A 22,673-nucleotide genomic window follows, 5' to 3' on the forward strand; every position below is an offset into this window, starting at 1 on the left:
CATTTTCAACTATAGTAAAATTACTGCTCTCTATTTAAGTATTAAAAGTGATGACCGTGTTTAATTGACTAAAATGAAATTTATAATGAATAATAGAAGCAATTAAGTTAAAATAATCATTAAAACTTAATTATCTACACTTTTACTAATTATGATAATGTATAGTAAGTGCTATAGTCGAATAACACTGCTAGAGTCGATGAAACGTTCCCAAATGCAGTGCTGGAAACCTAAAAATTCGAAACCAAAATTGCAAGGATATCTAAATAAATTGCAATTAAACATGAAAATGGTAAATTTTCATACAATTTATGTAATTTTACTTCAGAGTGTCTTCATTTCAAGCTCCCGAACATAAAAACTGCTTTTTGTTTTCAAATTCTGAGGTTTCTAGCCCTGAATTTCTTCACATTACGCCGACCCCTGAAGGTTTGGTAACATTCGCAAATGCAAGGCTGGAATCCTAAAAATTTGAAGCCAAATAAGCAGTTTTCATGTTCGGGAGCTCGAAATCAAGATATTCTGAAGATAAACTAGATAAGTTATATGGTAATTTACCATTTTTTTGTGAAATTGTAGTCTATTTAGAATGATCACTGCTTTTTTGGTTTCGAATTCTTAGGTTTCTAGCCCTGAATCTTTCCATCTGTGATTGTGAACTTCGTGTGGACTTCATACCAAAGCTATATATAAGGAATCATTTCATAGTTGAAGTTTGGTGTCATCACACGTATTCATTTTGCCACAAAAAATAATAGGTGCTAACTTGGAAAATATTAATTATTAGAAGACATTTTGTGCTGCTTTTTACATGGTGATTTAGAAATAGTTTCTGCTTTACCGGAATAGCACGATAGATCTGATCATCCAGGTTTTTACAGTGCTATAAGTGTACTCATTGACTTGGAAAACATTAATTATTATTTTGTGTTGCGCTTTACATGGTGATTTAGAAATAGTTTCTACTTTACTGGAGTAGCACGATAGACCTGATCATCCAGGTTTTAAGAATGCTATAAGTATACTCAATACAAAACATAAATGAGAATGGGTGATTAGCAGCACATTTGATGGATTTATAATATTGGTAAGTTTAATATTCAGGATAAAAATTAAATTAAAGCTAGCATACTAATACACAAGTCCCTTCTACTAGAGTATGACACTACATTAATGAGACTTCACTTATTATAGGAACGTGATGCTACTTATCTGATACATTGTGAAAAGCAAGGAAAAGAATTATTAGAGATTCTTTTGCAATTACTGCAGTAGGAAATATCTAAAATTGACAAGTTTGTCAAAGGAGCAATAGCGCTCACAAGAGAAATCAAGCTACATAGAGCTGAATCAAAAGGTAACGACATAATTAAGTAAACCTTAAAGTAGCTTAGGAATTTGTTATTTTATCATTTACACATATTTTTAAATTGATATAAAAATATTCAACGCTAACTGAAATGTTAACGCTGAATTTTTAAAAAATAGTCAAAACTTTGAGTCCATCAAAATATTTAACTTTTACGCATGAATCGTATGTCATTTTATTACCTGTATTTATTAATTCAGTTATCTGTTAGATTTTTACAGTGAAGATATTTCATTCTTTATTCAAATCTATTATTTGAAGAGCATTGATAAATACAGGTAATAAAATGACATAGGATTCAAACATAAAAGTGAAATACTTTGCTTCGCTTAACAGTTTAACTATTATTTAAAATTTCAGCATTAACTTTCCAATTAGTAGTAAAGTGTTTGTTTATAACAACAGTAAAATGTGTCTAACCACAGCACTAACAAACTGCCAAACTATCTTAATAGTCACAAGAATTGAAATTCTTATGATAAGTCATTTTTGTAAATTGTGTTACACTTAAGGGGTTAGGCCACTCTAGAATTTTGAAAAAATCGATTTTTTGTTTTTTCCCTTAAAATATAGTTTAAGGTCTTAAAAATATTTTTCCAACAAATAATTTTTGAAAAATAAGCCTAAGTGCTTAAAGAAAATCGGTCAAAATAGCTACAATATGTGCATAGAAATAGACGCTCACCGCATGAAGCTAGCGGAACGTTCGCGGTCTCGATCTGCAAAAGAGGCCCGCAGTAGCTTAAAAACCATCAGAAAGACAGCCCAAGACCAAAACATAAATGAGGAAGGTCAATTATATGGAGCAGGCATCGCCGAGTGAAGGTAAATATAGATTTTGTAATTATATATTTAAAACTTTAAATGTGTTTTTCTCGGAACTACATTTTTTAAAATGGGCGGAAACAGAACTCGAACAAATCTTTACCAATCGACTTAAAAATTTGACTGTATATTCGAAACTATATTATTTAGAGAACTACGTAGAATTTTTTCGATATGATGCATAGTTTTTAAGTTACAAGCAATTATTAATCATTTTTTCATCCAATTTTCCGATTTTTTCCTCAAACATGCACAACTTTTTCAAAAATCAATATTTTAAAAAAATCCTACGTAGTTCTCTAGATCGTCTTATATATAATCGAAAAATATTTTAGTTTTTGTTCTAGGTCAATAATTGTACGCACTGCGTTTCCGCCCGTGTACCTCTACAACCAAAACACGTCAACGAAGAAGTGCTGTAATGTCGTTATTTTTCGTTTTTTTCCTTTGAAAAAATTATGTGTTATAGTTCATTAATATAGTAATAAAGTGCCGTTTTTAAAATTTCGAATTGTTTCATTTTTTTGTCAAAAAAAAAGAACCAAAATATGTAAATATTTTCCCGCTCTAAAGTGGCCTAACCCCTTAACCACACACAAGTTTTCTTTTATCTATGTGTAGATATTTGTAACTAAATTACTAATAACTTTAATTTGAGGCAATCCATAGACAATATTTATGATGAGATTCACTTAAAACATATACATAGTTTCATTATATTTTTTATAAGACAATTATGGTTAAAAATAAGCCATTTTGTGCATTCATGGCATTGATCAGAATGTTTATGAGTGTATATTTTTAATAATAAATATATTATAAAATATTAATAGTTGTCAGTTAGTATTATTATTGGGTATTAATAATGTTTGAAATATAGTCTTATCAATCCCACAAAAACAGACTTCGCCTGTAAAAAAAGGCGGCAAGTACATAAACCATTTAGCATAAATAATATAGTAAAATTATCCAATTAAAAAAAGTAGTGAAATCCAAATATTAGGCAAGTGTACTTTTTCCCCTTAGCAAAAGTTAAATTTTTGAAAAAAAAAGGAACAACAAAGTTACTTGCCGGGCCCGTAATGTCCATGCACAGTGGGAAATTGAATCGTGTGTGAGATTCAGCTATTGCGTAGTATAGCAAATTTCATGTTAAAATACAGAGTGAAGTTAGCCGAACCACAGACGATTCTATTTCTCACTGTGCATGGACATTACGGGCCCGGCAAGTAACTTTGTTGTTCCTTTTTTTTTTTCAAAAATTTAACTTTTGCTAAGGGGAAAAAATACACTTGCCTAATATTTGGATTTCACTACTTTTTTTAATTGGATAATTTTACTATATTATTTATGCTAAATGGTTTATGTACTTTCCGCATTTTTTTACAGGCGAAGTCTGTTTTTGTGGGATTTCATAACGTTTTGTAAGAGTATAATATTTAAAAAATTAAATAATTCTTTTAATTTTTCTACAGAATCTAAAGAAAATTTCCACACTTCTCATTTTTTGAAACAGCAGCGCTTAACTAATAAAATAATATATATTAATATTGAAAAAATATCACAGTCTACACATTGAATTGATTGATATTTGTAATGCATTCTGCATAAATGAACTTCATAATTAATACCCCGGCTGCTTGTTTAATGTTTTCAGTTTCACTATAATAAAAGTTTGATTAAATTTTTCATAATCAATAAACATACTTTCAACATATAAAAATAATGAGGTAAAATGTATGTTTTAATTAATTTACATTTTCTTTTTATCAACATTTGACTTTTACCACCATCTGACCTTGCCAGACTTCACTAGTTTCATCAACTACTTGAGTTGATACTGGGGCAAGACTGGACAAGCAATTCGCAAAGCTTTGAATAAGCTACAATCAAGCATATATTCAAAGCTGACAATGTCGTTTTGCATACCATGTATCTTTTTAGCACCAATTACTATCACATTTATGCTGCTAATTCTTGACAAAGGTGATATAGGAGATACATTGGCGAGTCGTCTTTATAACATTTCCTGTGCCAGAGTCCTCAAATGTTCGTTTCGCTAATTTCTATACACTGTTGAAACTGGTCGGATTTCTGGTGCTACAAAATGGAGTGGAAACCATTAATTTTTGGACTGAGTTTCAATTGAGAATAAACGTGCATTTTTTCATCCATACCAATGACCAGTATACTGCCTTTGGCCTAGAATACTAGCATAGGTAACAGAGGAAAACAATCAACAGTTATTAACTCAATTTTACAGAATTTCATCCAATGAGTCTCATCCTTAAATTATGGCTGAGCAATGGATGACGTTTTTCTGAATATTGGCTTATTCTTACTTTGCCAATCTTTCATTGCTTTCATCTTTGCCTGTTTCTAGTACCAGAATGCAGGAGTGAAAAGCCCAATTGTTGATTCAACTCCAATAGTCAGTATGTGTGCGAACCTTCCTCCTTGAATTTTTAATTCAATTGTACCAAATGTATTTAAGTCAAAGCACAAGTATTACTATTTGCTATAATACACTTGCACAGTGACTGTAAAATACTAAATGATAACATCTGAGTAAACCTAAAATCAAATTCATCATTTAAAAATCTCAATTCTTCAAAGAAAATAATATTTTAAAGAAACATGAATCATTCCATTTGTTAATCAACATTTGACTTTTTACCAACATCTGACTTTGCGAAACTTCAGTAACTCCATCAGCTGCTTGAGGTGATACAGGGGCATGACTGAACAAGCAATTCGCAAAGCTTTAGATAAACTACAATCAAGCATATAATTAAAGCTGACATTGTCGTTTTGCATACCACATTTCTTTTTAGCACCAATTACTGTCACATTTATGCTGCTAATTCTTGACAAAGGTATAACCTATCGGACAGTTGAAACCCACATCAGTTTAAAGAGAAGAAACAACTAAAAATGTATTTTGTTAATGATTTCATTACCTGGAAGTTTAACATATGATTTTCAAATGCTTTAACAATTTCTTGCAATTAATATGCTCTTGATAATCACCGATGCACATAAATGTTGAAAGTATACTTCTCCTTGGCAGTTGGCACAGTGTTGAAAATGAATTTTACTTCATACAGTTAGCTCTATCCTCAGCAATGACTCAATCCACATAGTTTCATCCTCAGTATGATATAACCTATCGGACAATTGAAATCCATATCAGTTTAAAGAAAAGAAACAGTTAAACATGTATTTTGTTAATGATTTCAATACCTGGAAGTTTAACATACGATTTTCAAATACCTTAACAATTTCTTGCAATCCTGATAATCACTGATGCACATAAATTTTGAAAGTATACTTCTCCTTGGCACAGCGTTGAAAATATATAAATATTAATCTTACTTCATCCAGTCAACTCTATTCACCCTCAGTATTATAACCTATCGGACAGTTGAAATCCACATCAATTTAAAGAAAAGAAACAGTTAAATATGTATTTTGTTAATGATTTCAATACTTGGAAGTTTAGCATATGGTTTTCAAATACCTTAACAATTTCTTGCAATTTATATATACTCTGGATGATCACCGATGCACATAAATGTTGACAGTATACTTTGCGACATGAATTCCTGCTATTGTAGGGAACGCACAATTTTAACAAGAATTCAGTGCAAAGGCACACAGACTTTACTTATAAAGAGCGCCAGGCTCATGAACTTTATATATGAGCCAGTCTGAGGCTTGCCGGCTTGAGACTTTTCAAGGACGTGGCATGTTGTGAAATTAAAGTGGATTCTCTTGGAAAATTACCAGTACACATTAATAAAAATCAAAATAATAATTATATTATATAACTACCCTGTCTATCAATTTACAAGTATAAAATTAAGATAATTATACAGTTATACATGCGATTTCTCCCCAAACCTACCGTTAATTTCTAAAGACAAGAGCAATGTAGTTATAATTATTTACAAGAAAATATCTATATATAAATAAGAAATAAGAGAGTGAATATTAGATAATACTGAGGAGTTGGATCAATCGTATGACTCTCGGTCCAGGCATGAACAAGTCCAACTGGACAAAAGACCCCTTTCTAAGTTTATCCAACGCTAGCCCTTCAAGAACCTAATTACTTGCTGCACTATCCCTGTAGGAAATATAAGGTACAAGCAAAAAGGTAACACCAGGTCAAGTAAGGCGTAGCCAAGTCCATCAATATTTAAATCAGTACCAGAAAATTTAATTGGCTAGGGTTGTCCAACGGAGTCTCTAAATCTCCTTTCTTAATGTGCGTATGCACCAAATTCATTAACCTTATGTTAACCACAATATAATTTCAACACCCAGCCAGGAGATATTTGATTGAAAATAAGTTTATGTACAAGTATATAAGTAAAGAAGAAAAATAAAAGTATATATATATATGGCATTAAAGCCTAAATCCTGTCATCGTACAGGCTATGGAATTTATAATCCAACTCATCTCAATAATAGTTCACTTTCCTTATTGGAAATACTAGACTATATGAGTGAAAAGGGGAAAAGCTCTGTATCTGTCTCATGTGATTGGAATTGGATTCAATAGTACTCCCTACGTAGACCTGCTATACCTCACCAAGCCTGGAGCCACCAAGTTAGTCGCAAAGGAATATTAATAATTAAACGTTGAGTCCTACTATCGGTACTTAACGCTTACCTTCATGCAATAAACAATATAGCAAAGTATAAGCCTGGCATGCACAGCAGAGTCAATTGATATGTTAGGATTAATGGATGGAGTTGAAGTCCCAATGAACCTCCTGACAGTTCCCAATTTCCTGTCTAACCTCCTTCCTTCCTTCTTGGTATATCAAATCCAGTTTCGTAGTTCACTTACATGGGTAACTTAACCAGATCGAAGCCTTCCTTGGATTTTCCAAAATTCGTCCTGCCTCAATGACGGGTAAAAGTGGTGTGTCTGTGCCAAACCTGCCTCTCGCCCAGACGGTCGTAGCCAGAGATGTTAACTTGTTGGAATTCGGTATCCCCACCACGCCGCCACTAGCTAGCACGCACACAGTGCAACGGTGCATCGGTGAGCCAACCCCACTACTGTCGCCGCTCGCTGGTCATGTACACAGCTACAAGGGTACGTGCATGTCCCGGCTTTCGTCGCTGATGTTCGGTTAGTTCCGGTGGCGTATGAGTGCGAAAGGGAAGGATATACTTTTCTCGGACCTCTCTTTCGCTCTCTATTTCACCTAAGTTTAGCCAACAAGCCGCGCGAAACTCCTTTTCCAAGGGTGTCGGCCGGCTCGATGCGCTCGTAAGAGAAATTTATTTTTTGACAATTATAATACATGAAAATTGTTAAATGTTACTATAATTTAATAATTATCCTCAAAATTGTAAAAAATTGTTGTATATAAAAAATTATTATGAGATGAAATAAAACTAACAAAGAAATAATATTATCCGTGTCACTAATTGAAAGAGAAAACCCTTATTATATTGCACAAAATGATCACTGAAGTGTGACATTTAAAATTAATTAAATAAAAAATTATACGAAAATACATTAGTTTGATTAACTTGTAAAAATGGTTAAAAATGAGGTAAAAACTCGACCATTCTCTTGCAACATCACTGTACCGATGGCGATTTGGATTTGCAAATATCACAAAATTGTCAAAAATTCATCAATTTCCTATGAAATGCAAAAATCTGACATAATTTCTATGATGAGAGCCTAATAAATGAAAATGTGGGGCTGCTCGGATGTTTCTTCGGTTACTTTCTTGTATGGTACATCTATAAGCGAATGAAATCTCCTAAAAAATATGCCAAAATAATGGCAGGAAATAAAATTGCGCCTTAATATTACAATGTAAAATACAATATCAAGAAATAGCTCAAACTAACAACTTTCAAACTTGTTTTATGCAAAAATTTAGTGTAGGAGGTACTTCCGCCTTGAAAATTTTGCAAATTCACGTATAATTGTTGATAAATAAATAATTATTGCTCCAGAATGCACTTAAAATAAAGGATTATTCAAATTGAGTTTTACACTATGAGCTTTAAAAATCTGACTTTATCTCTATATTGAGAGGCAAATAATTCCGTTTGTCAAGCTTCTTGGCTCTTTTTTCGGCCATAATCTGGTGTAAAATGTCCGAATGAACAAATAGATGCTATAAATCATTATCAAATCATGTTGGAGTCAAAAGTTGACTTTCATAGCTATGTTGCAAAATCAAGCCTAGAAATGGCTAAAATTGTCCATTTTCAAACTCATTTTCTACAAAATTGGAGAGTCGTAGCCGCTTCCGGTTGGATTTTTTTGCTATTTCAGGTATAATTGTAAGTAATAATAATAAAAATACCCTCTGAAAGCTTTGAAATGGTAAGTTTATTGAAATTGAATTTTATCCTATGAGAATCAAAGATCTGACTTTAAGCACATATTCAGAGGCAAATAACTCAATTTCTCTTGCTTCTCGGCTAGTTTTTCGGCCATAATCTGGTATAATATGTCCGACTGTGCAAATAGATCCTATTTATAGTAATCAATTCAGGCTACAATCAAATTTTGGGTCTCATGGCTATGCTGGTAAATTATATTCTTAAATGACTGTAATAGAGCTCATCAAATCTTCTTATCTGCATTCTTGAGGTCTATAAGTGTGCTCCTTCTGTCAAATAAAATAGGGGTAAGAGGGTTCATGAAATAAATACATGTTAGAAATTCATTTAATTTTTTTTTTACATTTTAGTTATAATAAATAAAATATCCCGTGGGACGTTGACGGGGCCTTCCCCGGCTAGGGTAACCTTCCCTGACCAGACTATAATAATGTTGTCTGCTGCTGCCCCTACTAGAAGCTCGGGCTGTAACAAAAAAATAGAAAACATTCTTATATTTCCATACCATTGTAATAAATAATCTAATGCTTCTAATAACTATGCAATGCAATGGTTTAATAAATGGAAATTTTTGAATGTTAAACTAAATTTAAGATGGTTAATGCTTACGTATATAGCCGGGTCTCGCCGCCTGAGTGGCAGGCACGAACCCTTGCACTGCCACTTGTTGTTGCTGCGGTTGCAGCTGCTGCTGCTGCGGCTGCTGTTGTTGCTGCGGCTGCTGCTGCTCCAGCCGCTCCTGAATTTGGTGGAGGAGAACACCGTTCTCCTCCACCCGCTGCAGAATAGTACGCAGGAGATCCTTCGTAGTTTCTGTAACAGATAATCATTAACAAAATTTATTATTTGCAATATAGACTTTTCTAAAAAGTTCGTTTTCACTCACCATTCCTATTGGGCATAGGTTCGGCCATGATTCTGTAACAAACAAAAAGAATTGAAATTATTGTATGAAGGAAAAGGTTTTTGTATTCGATAATGAGACAATCACAATTGAGAATGTAGAGTGAGAAAAATGTCAAAAATTTATTTAATACTGTTGAAAGTACTTAAATTATCCTTCCTTTGCTGCTGCTGTCAACGATGTTAATCCTTCGGGATTTAAGATACGAGTGAGGTACCAACGAAGTTCGTCTTCACCAAATCACCACAATACTTTTCAAATTAAATGTACAAGGTGTCCTATTGGTTTTCTACACAATTGTTACACGGAAACCTATTATTGTTGGAGATATTATTTCACACGATTAATTGCTTTATTCTATTTGCCATCTTTATTATTTACTGTATACCCTGTGTATTATATACAAGTTCTTCTACATTACAGTAACCGTAACTTTTAAATCGAGAAGGAACCGATTTGGAATTCTTCTTAACGCGATATAAATTAAATTTCTAATTTCCGATACTGAAATAAATTAAATATTACTTACATTTAATAATATTTTAATTATTTCATGAAAATCTTTACGAAAAAAATGACTACTGCAGTGGGATTCGAACCCACGTCCTACGGTACAGAGGTCTGACGCCTTACCTACTACACCACAAAGCTCCAATGGATTGTTAAAACGTTATCGTCTATATAATCTAAGCGATGATGCGCGATGATGCGTAAATATTTTATATGCTTTAATAAAATATTATTTGGCAGTTAGGGTAAAAGAATTTGTTATTAATTGAATTATTTATTAATTCAATTTATTACTAATAGCTTGTTGGCTATTTATATCGGAAATTTTTAATTTTCTGGGGAAGTCGTGTAGTGGGTGAGTGGATAGCGCATAAGAATGCTGATCCTGTTGTCACAGGTCCGATTCCCAGTGAAACTATCAGTTTTTTTTAATGCCAACTAATTAATTATCCGTCAGGTCATCAACCCAACATTACAAATCGTTGAACCTTACCCCATTTCTGCCTTTATTTGTACACAATTTAATAAATGTATAAAAGTAGATGAAGCCGTTGTATCTTGGGCATTTGCCTTAAAGCTATTAATTTGTCAAGTTCGGATTAATTGACAGTTTCGTGATATAAAGTGATTAAAGTGACAGGAAGAGTGGAAAATGTCTTCCAGTGAAAATAGCCCGATATCAAAAAAGACTAGAATGTCTTCCAATCCGCAAAAGAGAAAAAGCAGCCACAAAAAGATATTTCAATATCATTGGTATGTTTTGAATCCATCTTGGATGAAGTGGGCAAAGCCGATACCTGATGACAGTAGTAAGTTTCACTGTTTAATTTGCGATAAAGTTTTAAATTGCGGTTATTCGGAAATTCAGAAACATGAGTCCTCCAGCATTCACGTGCAAAATGCTGTTCAATTTTCAAATCGGCATATTCCGCAAGGCTCCAGTAGCTCATCTAATTCCGCAGAATTTTCGAAGGAAAAAGAATTTGATTTTCTTGAACGCGTTAAAATAGCGGAAATAAGATTGTCAACGTTTTTTGTAGAACATAATATCCCGTATATAGCAAGTTCCGCAATGGTTAATATGTTTAAACATATAGGCAAGGAACCGGAAGTACTACAAGCCATAACATTAGGACGTGTTAAATTATCAAAAATTATAACTAATGTGGTTTGTCGCGAAGAAACACAAAGTCTCACGGAAACGTTACAAAATACAAAATTCTCGGTATTTGTTGATGAGACTTCGGATTTAACAAATGAAAAATGGTATTCAATAATGGTTCGGTATATTGAACCTGCGTCATTGCAAATTCAAATACGTCTATTGCAATTAATAAATCTTGACGCAAGAGATTGTTCGGCCGAAAAGTTATTTTCCGCGTTTAATAATGAAATGGTAAAAAAACAAATACCATTAAGCCAAATATTAACAATAGCCTATGACAATGCATCTGTTATGATCGGTAGAAATTCGTCTTTTCGAACGAAAATATTAGAAAAGTATGCAAATATAATAACGTTTCCATGCATATGTCATTTATCGTCACTCGTTGTTTCCGCTGCTTGTAAGGAGCTACCTTCATTCCCGGAAGAATTTTTGAAGAAAATGGTTAATTTCGTGAGCGGAAGCCCTAAACGGACGGCAATATTTCGGGAATTTCAAAGGTGTTTTGCAGGAAAAATAACAAATTTGTTGAAGCATGCCGAAACTCGATGGCTTACTCGCTATAAATGTATTGATCGTGTATTAGAATATTGGGATGTTCTAAATAACTTTCTATTAGAACAATCCTCAGAAAATAATATGCAAGCCTATGAATTGCACCAATGTATGCAGAATGCTGAAACTAAAGCGTATTTGTATTTTCTGAATTTTATTTTAAATAAGTTCAATACTTTTAATGCCGAGTTTCAAGCACGCGAATCGAAACTGCATTTATTGCAGCCAAAATCGGTTGAAATTTTAATTTTTATTTTAAGAAATTTCATGAAACCTGAATTATTGAAATTTTGCATAGCTCAAGCAAATTTCTGTGATATTAATTTTTCCAAGGATATTAATATTATTCCGTTGGAAGATATAAACATAGGATATGATTGTGAAGAATATCTGCAAGACCAAAAGAGTAAAGAAACGTTAACGCAAATGCAAGTTCATGATATTAAAAAGAATTGTTTAAAACTATTAATAAAAGCTGCTGACGAAATTCGTAACCGTTTCCCAATACATGATGAGTTTTATAAAAATTTTACAGTTCTTGATAACGAGAACTCACTTTTTAACTCAGATAGAGAATCATCGGCTGCAGCATTATTAAAAATTGGCAATACATTTGGTATAAAAAATGACATACAGCTAAAGAAAGAATGGTTTTCTTTATTTACCGATGAGTCAGCAGATCAGAAATATAAATGGTCTAGACTTTCCTTCGATGACATGTGGATAAAAATTTCGCAAACTAAATGTGAAAGGAAGGAAAAATATCCTTTGTTGAAATTACTATCGTGTATAGTACGGTCACTTCCACATTCTAATGCAGAAGCAGAAATTTAATACTTTGTGGTACTTCGTATAATTTTCATTTTTTAGATTCATAGAAACTGCATAATAAGACTACATATAAACAAGCCTTAATTGAAAAGGCACACGCAGGTATAAAGATGTTTTGTGTCTTGTTGCAATAATCAGTGACAGTAAAAATGGAAAAATATTTCATTATATATCCAAGTATTATATATAATGTTGTCATATTACATTCTTCATTGTGCTAGCACAAAATGTTTTTCATCACATATTGCTGCGAGTAGAGCTGCCTAGTATAAGATTTCATTAACCTCATAAATGAATTAGTAAGGTATTATTCTTATATTAATGCAAATGGGTCATCTTTAATCTATGGAATTAGATAAGTATATTAATATAACACTTTTAAAACGGCATATTAGTATTCTTTGATACTTTGTGGAGTGTCTTTTTTCAGATTAAATTAATAAAAGCATATTACTTTGTCCTTGTTGAGAATTAAGCTATCAAGGTGTATTAGACTAGAAATAACAAAAACCCTATTGAAATGGAGTTAAAATAAAATGAATGCGTACGTACCTTCATTTGACTAAAATTAAACACTTTAATATGTGCAAGGCATACATTGGAAAAATCTAGGAAACTGAAAAAAGTATGTCTAAAAATCAGAGGCTTCTATTGAATTAATTAATATATTTCATAATTTATATTAATCACAGAAGAAGCTATAAATGGTACCAGTTTTCTATAGAAAGAGCCATAATGCAAAGTGTAAGGTTAATCCCGTCAGTGTGAGGGGCCACTCACACTACGGGTTTTCCCATTACCTTCGCCCGTCCTTTTCTATCGGTATCAGGGCGCCAGTTGGTCAGTTGGGTGGCCAACAACCCTACGTTATCAATTGGGTCCTTCGACCCCATTCTCTATGCATCTTATACAGCCCTGCGGCCATGCACATGGACGGTAACGGTAGCCAGGTTCGCTCAGTATGCTAGGTCGTGGAGAGAGGGGAGGGTTCCTTACGGAAGTCCGAGCCTCGCAGACCTACCTGCTGAGGGGCATACATTCATCCCTCACCACCCACACCCAGGTGGTGGTGAGGAGTGCGGGAACATGCGGTATCAATTGCCAAAGCATAGAGTTTTGCCAGGAGCGGACCACCACGGAGGCAATGTTCACGGCCCGTCCAGCCATAGCGCAAGCCTATGGGATTACGGAGGGCACCGAGACACATTCCAACGGGCTAACTACGCCCCTGCACAACCCACTATGCATTGGCCGGTATCCAGTCGTGACGTACGTGCAGGCTGGCCTATAGCACACGCCTCACGTACGCGAACCGACCCATGGCTGCTGAGTGCCGCGTCACGCGCTCACCAGCACGCACGGACACATCAGCACAGTCCCATGGTCGCGTTCCGACACTTCCGACTGCCTGCTATGGCAGTCTGCGCACGACATTCGCGCAGCCTGCTTGACGCGCGTAACCAGCGTTCAAGCCAGACTCGATGTTCTATTTCCCCTCCTCGTGGGGACTTATAGACACTGTCATTGTTTTAGGACTCCCCGAGGCCGCTTCTCCTTATCTCAGGTTGCCTGGGTTGGTTGGCATGGCCCTGCCTTACTTCTCAGGACAACCTGGACATCGTTTACTGGAGCGCCGATCTTTTCATCCGGGCCTCTGCCTGTCAACGGGGTCTATCCTTGACGTTAGCTATAATCCACTCGTGAGCCTATCTCACGAGTCGGTAACGTAGGGATTAATAATATCCACTGTTCGGTAGCTTTTATGTTCTTTATTCGGTATCTCGTATACGTAACGGGGAACTTCGTTACAAAAGTTAACATTGGAAATTAAATCTAAGGAAAAGGTGAAGAAGTGAACAATTTTGAAAACCAATTCTTGATAGTGAAAGGCTTGCAGGCTATTTTGAGCATAAACTATTGGAAATATAAGCTAATAGTTAATGAATCTAATGATGAAATCAGCTAGAAGAGTAACAATGAAATGAATTGATTATTTTAATATTTTGCATATGATAAAGCATACAATGATTAAATTTAGGAAACTGAAAGCACTATACCTAAAAAATAGAGGCATCTATTGCATTTATTGGTATATTTCCTAGTTTATATTCATGAAAAGAAAATAAAAATGATCCCAGTTTGCTAGAGAAATAGCCATAATGCAAAGCTGATGTTGAGAGTAAATGCTAAGAAAATGGTAGGAAAATGAATCAATTTACGAGCACATTTTTGAAACTGAAGGGCTTTCAGGTGACTTTGGGCATATAATTTAGGAAATATATCTCAAATAGGAAGTCAATATTCTAACAAAAGGCTCTGACAATGTAATTATAGTTAGAATTCATCACTAGTATTTTGCTTGTGACAGGAATACGTGGGACAAATTTAGGAAACTAAAAGTAGTATACTTAAGAAATAGAAGTTTCCATTGCATTAAATAGTGTATTTCCCAGTTTATATTAATTAAATAAAATTGAAAATTATCTTAGTTTGCTGAAAATAGTAGCTAAGAAAAAGGTGGAAAAAAAATTAATTTAGAAACAAATCCTTGATAATAAAGGGCTTGCAGGTGATTTTGGGCATAAACTCTTTGAAATATAAGTCAAATACTTAATGAATATAATGAGAAAATCATCTAGAAATGTAACAATCAAAATAATTCATCATTTTAATATTTTACATGTGATAGAGCATACAGTGAATAAATTTGGGAAATTGAAAGCAGTATAATTAAAATACCGAGGCTTCTAATGCATTAATTGGAAAACTTCCTAGTGTATATTAATAAAAATAAATTAAAACTTATCCTAGTTTGCTGGAGAAAAACCCATAATACAAAGTTGATGTTGAGGGTAGCGGCTAAGAAAAATGTAGAAATAGGGGTATATTTAGAAGTTAATCCTTGAAAGTGAAGGGTTTTAAGTTGATTTTGGGCATTAAATATTTAAATATTAATTCAAATAGTTAATGAATTATGATAAAAGCTTTTAAGAGTATAATTATTTTAAGAATTTATCATTGTTATATTTTGTTTTTTTTTTTAGATTATTAAAATAATATCTTGAATGAAGCATTACTTTGTGAAACTATAAATACTTGGATTTTTTTTAGATTTAAATAGTTGAATTAATTATTTAGTTTTAATAACTATTCTTACAAAACGTTATAAGATATCCCACAAAAAACTAAGCTTCGCCTATAAAAAATGGCGAGAAGTTCATAAATCGTCTAGCGTAAATAATATAGTAAAATAAAATTGCCCAATTAGAAAAAAATACTAAAATCCAAATGTTAGGCAAGTATATATTTGACCGCGACATAAGTTAAAATATCGACAGAAAAATAGTAGCATAAAAAAGTTACTTACCGAGTCGCTTATTGTATGCAATGGCATTAAACAGCCACATTTTGAAATTACAAGAAGCAACATTTGCTTTGTAAGATAGCGACTTAAGTATAAACAATATGGGCCCGGCAAGTAACTTATTTGTGCTACTATTTTTTTGTCGACATTTTAACATTTGCCATGATAAGATATATATATATATATATATATATATATATATACAGGGTATTTCAAATATGTTGTTCTTGCGATATTATCGTTTTACCAAAAAATCTTCGGCATTTATAGGAATATTTGTTTCTGCTTAGTCTCAAAGTAGTCGCTGAAATTTGGGAAAACATCGAATAGGCTCCCATCTTCCAAGTTATATTGATTGGAAATTGAATATATTTATTAATATCCAATTTTATTTAATCCAAAACATAAGCGTATACATCAATTAAACAGATTAATATTAGCCAATTTCGTCCATATGAAAATATTAAAATTTCTAAAATTGTAGAAAATAATTCAGAAGTACTATTTTGCCGCTAAATGAATCCCCTTAAAATGCAAATTAACTTCTGAAGTTATTCATGTGCAGATAATGCTCTCTCCATAAAGATGCGATGTAACGCGCTGTTAAGATAACTCTATTAAAATGATAAAATCTGCAGATTTAAATGATATTAAAAACTATCTTTGTGATAGTCTTATAAATAAATTAGTGTGATTTAAATTACAGGTTATCGAACTTATTTAAAAATTAATAATTTTTTAAAATTCGTATTTGAATAACTTGAACGTTATATGGAAACCATGCGCCTGCATGGTAATTTATAAAAATTGAAATACTTAAAATCTGCAGAGTAAATAAAGAAACAAGACATCGATAGTGTAAATATTCTTTTTTCGGAAAATATTGAAAAAAAAATAGTTATAGCCGAATCTAATTAAAAGATATTTCTTTCACAAACTAAGAAATAGCTAATACATTTAAGATTTCTGGGAGCTATGTAAAACAATTAAGCAAAATTCACATTATATAATAAATAAAATACCATTATTGTTAATGGAATTTCGTTTGAATTATTATTAAAAATTATATTTTAAATTATTGAATACTTGCAAAACGTTTTCATTATGATTTAAAAATATTTTTATTTCCCATACTCATTTGACTTCAGAATTTTAATAGAACTACCTTAAGTCCATTCCATCGCGTGTGTGTCACGCGATCTTTGTTGCTAACTGTGTGGCCTTGCTGCCGTCGCACCGGTCCGATCAAAACAAACGACCAGCGTTGTTTTGATTTGGACCGGCGAAGGTCGTAACTAACTCGAAATCTATTTACATCGGGCTTGACGCATTTGAAGGAAACAGTCGATCTAATTGTATTAACTAATATTTCTCATTACATTTGCGAAAGATTTAAAGAAATCGCGCCTGAAATAGAGACATACGAGTGCTATAGAGACCGTGCACACCAACACAATGATAGCGAAGTGTCAATGTATAACTGTATACGTATAAATAAATTACACTCAAAAACTGCGAAAATTGACCGATAGTTTGCGCTGATAGTATGCGTATACACCAATATACATTCTTATCTCACTGTGATTGTGTTAGTGTGCACGGTCTCTATTGGGTCCGACGGACTGACCCCTTATTGCTATATGAGCTTTGCGAGACCTTTTACGGTTCACATAAGCCACCGTTTCTCTATCTATAGAAAGGGTAGACGCAGAAAGGCAGTTGCCCTCGCGACCACCCTTACGCCACAGGACAAAAAGCACAGCACGAATATTCACCTATTCCAATCTCGCAAACAGCCTTCACTCTCTCTTTCTCTCTTTCTCAGCTTCTTTTATTTTTCTCCTAGCCCCTTGATCCTTGCTCTAAGGGCTTTATGATTCCACTTCTTCGGTATGGTTCCGTGGCCTTGGGTGGCATCGCTACACTTCACACACAACACTCCGATTTCTGTTCGAGCGACTGTTGCTCTAGGTCACTACTGTATGGGCGGGATGAAACACTAACGTTTATCACTTTCGACTACTTCTGAGTCGAGCTAAATTACAACTGCCGCTGCAGCGCACGGAAACAGGGAAATACCAGTGCCTGTCCCGCCATTGCTCCTCTGCGCACCCATCGACCGACACTAGGGTATCGATACGTTATCGATTGTTGATCTATGATTTATCAATCGATAACGCTCTAGGTCCTAAGCGACCCGCTGACCTAGCACTTGAGATCAGCAAAGCACTAGGTAGCGACTTTTGTGTAACATCACAGGAATGCAACATTACAATACTTATATTTATATATATAATTTCGTAATAAAATTATTTTATAGAAAATTGAGCTTATAGTTATTATTTATTACCTCGCTATGTACTCATCATAAAATTTCGTGAGCAGTTTTCAGGGAATTTTTCGAAAGCTCAAAAGTGAATTTCCATATTTCAGCTTTCTGAAGCATACGCCGGATCTGCATTATGCATATTGTGTTCCGAAGTCATTTAAAATTATCCTGCATCCCATTAAAAACAAACTTCGTCTGTAAAAAAAGGTGACAAGTACATAATAATCTAGCGTAAATAATACAGTAAAATAAAATATTCGAATTAACAAAATGAGTGAAATCCAAATTTTAGTCAAGTATTTATTTTTTTACCGTGGAAAAAGTTAAAATTTCGAACAAAAAAATAGTAACACAAAAAAGTTACTTGCCGAGGCCATTGTATACAGTAGCATAAAATACCCACATTTTGAAATTATGAAAAGCAACGCTTGTATTGTAAGATAGCGACTTAGGTATAAACATTATGGGCTCGGCAAGTAACGTTTTTGTGTTACTATTTTTTTTCGAAATTTAAACTTTCGCCACAGCAAAAAATAAATACTTGCCTAAAATTTGGATTTCATTAATTCTTCTAATCCGAATATTTTATTTTACTATATTATTTACGCTAGACGATTTATGGTACTTGCCTCCTTCTTTTACAGGTAAAGCTTGTTTTTTGTGGAATCTTAAAACGTTTTGTAAGAATAGGAGAATTAAAACTAAATAATTGTTTTAACTAATCCAATCTAACAAAACATTTTCCAATGTCCTCATCGTTCCATAATGTAAAATTCAATTCAAGATATTAATTTATCAATCTATTAAATAAAATACAAAATATTAAAAAGATGAAATCTTATCATAATTACACTTTTATAAGGGCTTTTAACATATATAGTATTTACCAATCGTTTGAATTATTTGTTCAACATTTTACATCCAAAATCACCTTAAAGCCCTTCACTTTAAAAAATTTGCTTCGAAATTTACCGTTAAATGCACCTTTTTCTTATGTGTTACTCTCATTCTCAACTTTGCATTATGGCTCTTTCTCTGGCAAATTATAGTACCATTTATACTTTCTTTCCATTGATATAAACTAGAAATTACACCCATTAATGCAATGGAAGCCCCTTTTTTTAAATATACAGCTTTTAATTTCCTAAATTTATATTCACTGTATGCTCCATCACATGTAAAATATTGCAATCATAAATTCTTTTATTATTTACTTATCTACATGATATTACTATAATTTTCATTAACTATTTGATTTATATTTCTAAAATTTTATGCTCAAGATCACCTGCAAGCCCTTTATTCTCAGGACTTTCTTATGAATTGACTCATTTTTCCACCATTCTCTTAACTGTTATTCCCAATATCAACTTTGAATTATAGCTCTTTCTCTGGCACACTAGTGCCATTTATATTTTTCTACCATTAATTTAAACTAGGAAATACAACAATTAATGCAATGGAGATCTCTCTCTTTCAGATATACAGCTTTCAGTTTCCTAAATTCATATTCATTATATTCTCCATCACATGGAAAATATTAAAATGATGACTTCTTTTCATTGTTTCATTTCTAGATGATGTTATCATTAGATTTATTATTTAATTGACTTATATTTTAAAGAGTTTATGCCCACATTCACTTGCAAGCCTTTCACTATCAAGAATTGGCTTCCAAATTCTTTCATTTCTCCACCTTTTCCTTAGGTTTAACTCTCGACATTAACTTTGCATAATGGCTCTTTCTATGGCAAATTGGTTTTTAATTATGGCTTCTTTTATTTAATATTACAGCTCAAACCTGCACAATGACACAATAAACACATTATTATAATTTAATCTGAAATAAAATCTCACAAAGTAGCAAAAAATATATTACATATTATGTTATAAAATGCATTGTTCCACTTATAAAAAATTAAATTTGGAAATTTTATTTGGAGATGATAATAATTTTGTTCTACTCTGATTTAAGAAGCATAGATAAATATTTGGTTTTAATACATTTTTATAATGTAATTGAATATTAAGTAACGATTAGCAAATATTCATCTACTTTTCTCTAGTCATAGTAATAAGAAAGTTTAATAATCTCCTGGAAAAAATTGTTCATATATACAATATAACGTTTTGGACAATTGAAATCCATATCAACTTAAAGATAAGAAAAAATAAAACATGCTTTTGTTAATGATTTGAATACCTGAAAGTTTAGTATATGCATGATTTTCAATTACCTTAACAATTTCTTTCAATTAATATACTGCTCATAATGGCCTAAGCATATTAATGTTGAAAGTATACTTCTCATTGGCACGGTGTTGAAAATATGTAAATATTGATCTTATTTAATCCAGTTAGCTTTATCCTCAGCAATGTAAATAGAAATGTTCTGTCTTAATTTAATCTGAAAAAGAAATTTCACAAAGTACCACAAAGTATATTACTTCCATGCATTGTAAAATATAATGTTGTACTTATCTAATTTTCAACTCCTTCTGCTGTTTTTAATTGAATTTTATTACGAATTCGCGAAATTAACATTCATTATCACAACATAATAAATAACCCTACTGCATTTCATACACACAAAAATAACCCCACATTACAATATACTGTAATATACAAACGTTACAGTACTCGCCGGAATAGTTGGGATTAGTTAATATCACTTATATCGATTACACTATTTTTAGCTGTGGCGTCCAAGTAGCCCGTTGTGGCGCTAGTAGTACGACTTCGACCAATGGGAAACGATAGGATGGAAGTTCTTCTTCTCCCCGACTTGGACTAGTAGATACAGATGTGCTTTGGTATAAGATATTAACTTGTGTAAGAGAATAACGATTATTAAGGAATAGTAAAATAAATAAGTCGGTAAAAAAATATATAAGTATAATCGGTGGCAATTTAATACTTTTTGAATTCTTTTATAAGTGTCTCTATACTGAATTGTTGCGGCATCTAGCGGGAACGAAATGATACCATGTAACCTCTTTGTACAAGGCTTTGATATAATCTGAATCGAACTTCGCTTCGCGAAGCTCGTTCAATCCTACAATTTTATTTGACCGTTCACAACTATAGTTTCGTTATTAAGTAGTTTTTGGGAAGTGCTGTGAAAATGACATCATTTTCGTTAGCTACCAACTTCAGCCCGAGACATACATAAAACTGCAGAACACGATTATGGAAAAGAATTGTAATTTCGGTATACATATACAGGGTGTTTCTCTATAAGAGCAGAACATAGGAGATTTCGTGTTATTTGACTATAATACTTTTTATTATAGTCAAATTACTGTTTTCCGTTTAATTTAAATATTAAATGTATAGTCACCAAGATTAATGAAGTAAAATGATATTTATAATGAATAATAGAAGCAATTAAACTAAAGTAACCATTAAAACAACTATACATATATCTACGCTTTGATTAATTATGTTAATGTATAGTAAGTTCTTCAATGCTATAGTTAAATAACACAATCCCAAGCGAGCAGCATATGCCCGCGGGAGTGAAGCAAGGTGGTGGGGAAAAATGGCTGGCCGCCATCTATGATTGTTGATATATATATGTTATATTCTAGATTCCACAATCCCGTGAACCAAACCAAACCATTCCATTGTGGACTCAACAATCCCGTGACCGAAGACAAAACCATTCATTAACGTGCGACATCAGCGACATCGTATTTGTTAAAATATCTTCGGAATAAACAGAACTAAACCGCGGGAGAAAAACGGAACGATGAAACAATTTAAACTTCCAAACCTTTTTCCTACTTTGATTCCGGTATATGTGCATCCCAGTTGCCGCCAATTGTTAATTATTTATAATTATTTCATTTTCTGATCTGCAATTTGAAACATTCAAATGTAACAATGTACAGTATTTCATATTTAATCTTTAAAAATAAAAATGGAAAAATATACTTCACTTACTTTTACCTGCTGGCTCAACCATATTTCTTTAAAATTGTAGGATTTAGCAGTTTGAGAGTAACAAAATAATAAAGCACGTAATGAACAATGGATTACCAGAAACATACCGGACCATGAACCACAAAGTTCCGTGATATTAATTTTGTCTTCAGTCACGGGATTGTGGAGTCCAAAATATAACATATATATATGTTATTATGTGCTATATTTATCAACAATCATAGATGGCGGCCAGCCATTTTACCCCCATCCCTCGGCTTCACATTTATAGGACGAAACAAGCCATATGCTCCCTCCAGGTACTTACCTCCATGCACAATCCTATGTTCCGCCGTTAGAGAAACATCCTGAGTATGAGATCTTTGAATTGCATAAACCGATTTTGATGTTCTTGGACTCAAATGAAAGCTTGTTCAAAACCATTGTATGAAAAGCTTTACTTAAATCATAACAATGGATTATTCACGGAGATAAATTGGTTAGAAAATT

General features: G+C 32.9%; 1 protein-coding gene across 1 annotated transcript; it reads right to left on the reverse strand.

Annotated features, from left to right (window-relative positions):
- Positions 1-8,851: 8,851 nt before the first annotated feature.
- LOC136777600 (uncharacterized) lies at positions 8,852-18,011 on the reverse strand. Its single transcript, XM_066734028.1, has 4 exons — positions 17,686-18,011; positions 9,468-9,499; positions 9,191-9,394; positions 8,852-9,046 (listed from the first exon to the last, which is right to left on the reverse strand). The coding sequence occupies exons 2-4, from the start codon at positions 9,493-9,495 to the stop codon at positions 8,928-8,930; spliced, it is 351 nt and encodes a 116-aa protein (XP_066590125.1). The 5' UTR covers positions 9,496-9,499; positions 17,686-18,011; the 3' UTR covers positions 8,852-8,927.
- Positions 18,012-22,673: the final 4,662 nt, after the last annotated feature.

Source organism: Prorops nasuta, unplaced genomic scaffold (genome assembly GCF_024137725.1).
Source record: "Prorops nasuta isolate Cenicafe-Biocafe unplaced genomic scaffold, Cenicafe_Pnas_1.2 PNAS00011, whole genome shotgun sequence".
Classification (NCBI taxonomy): domain Eukaryota; kingdom Metazoa; phylum Arthropoda; class Insecta; order Hymenoptera; family Bethylidae; genus Prorops; species Prorops nasuta.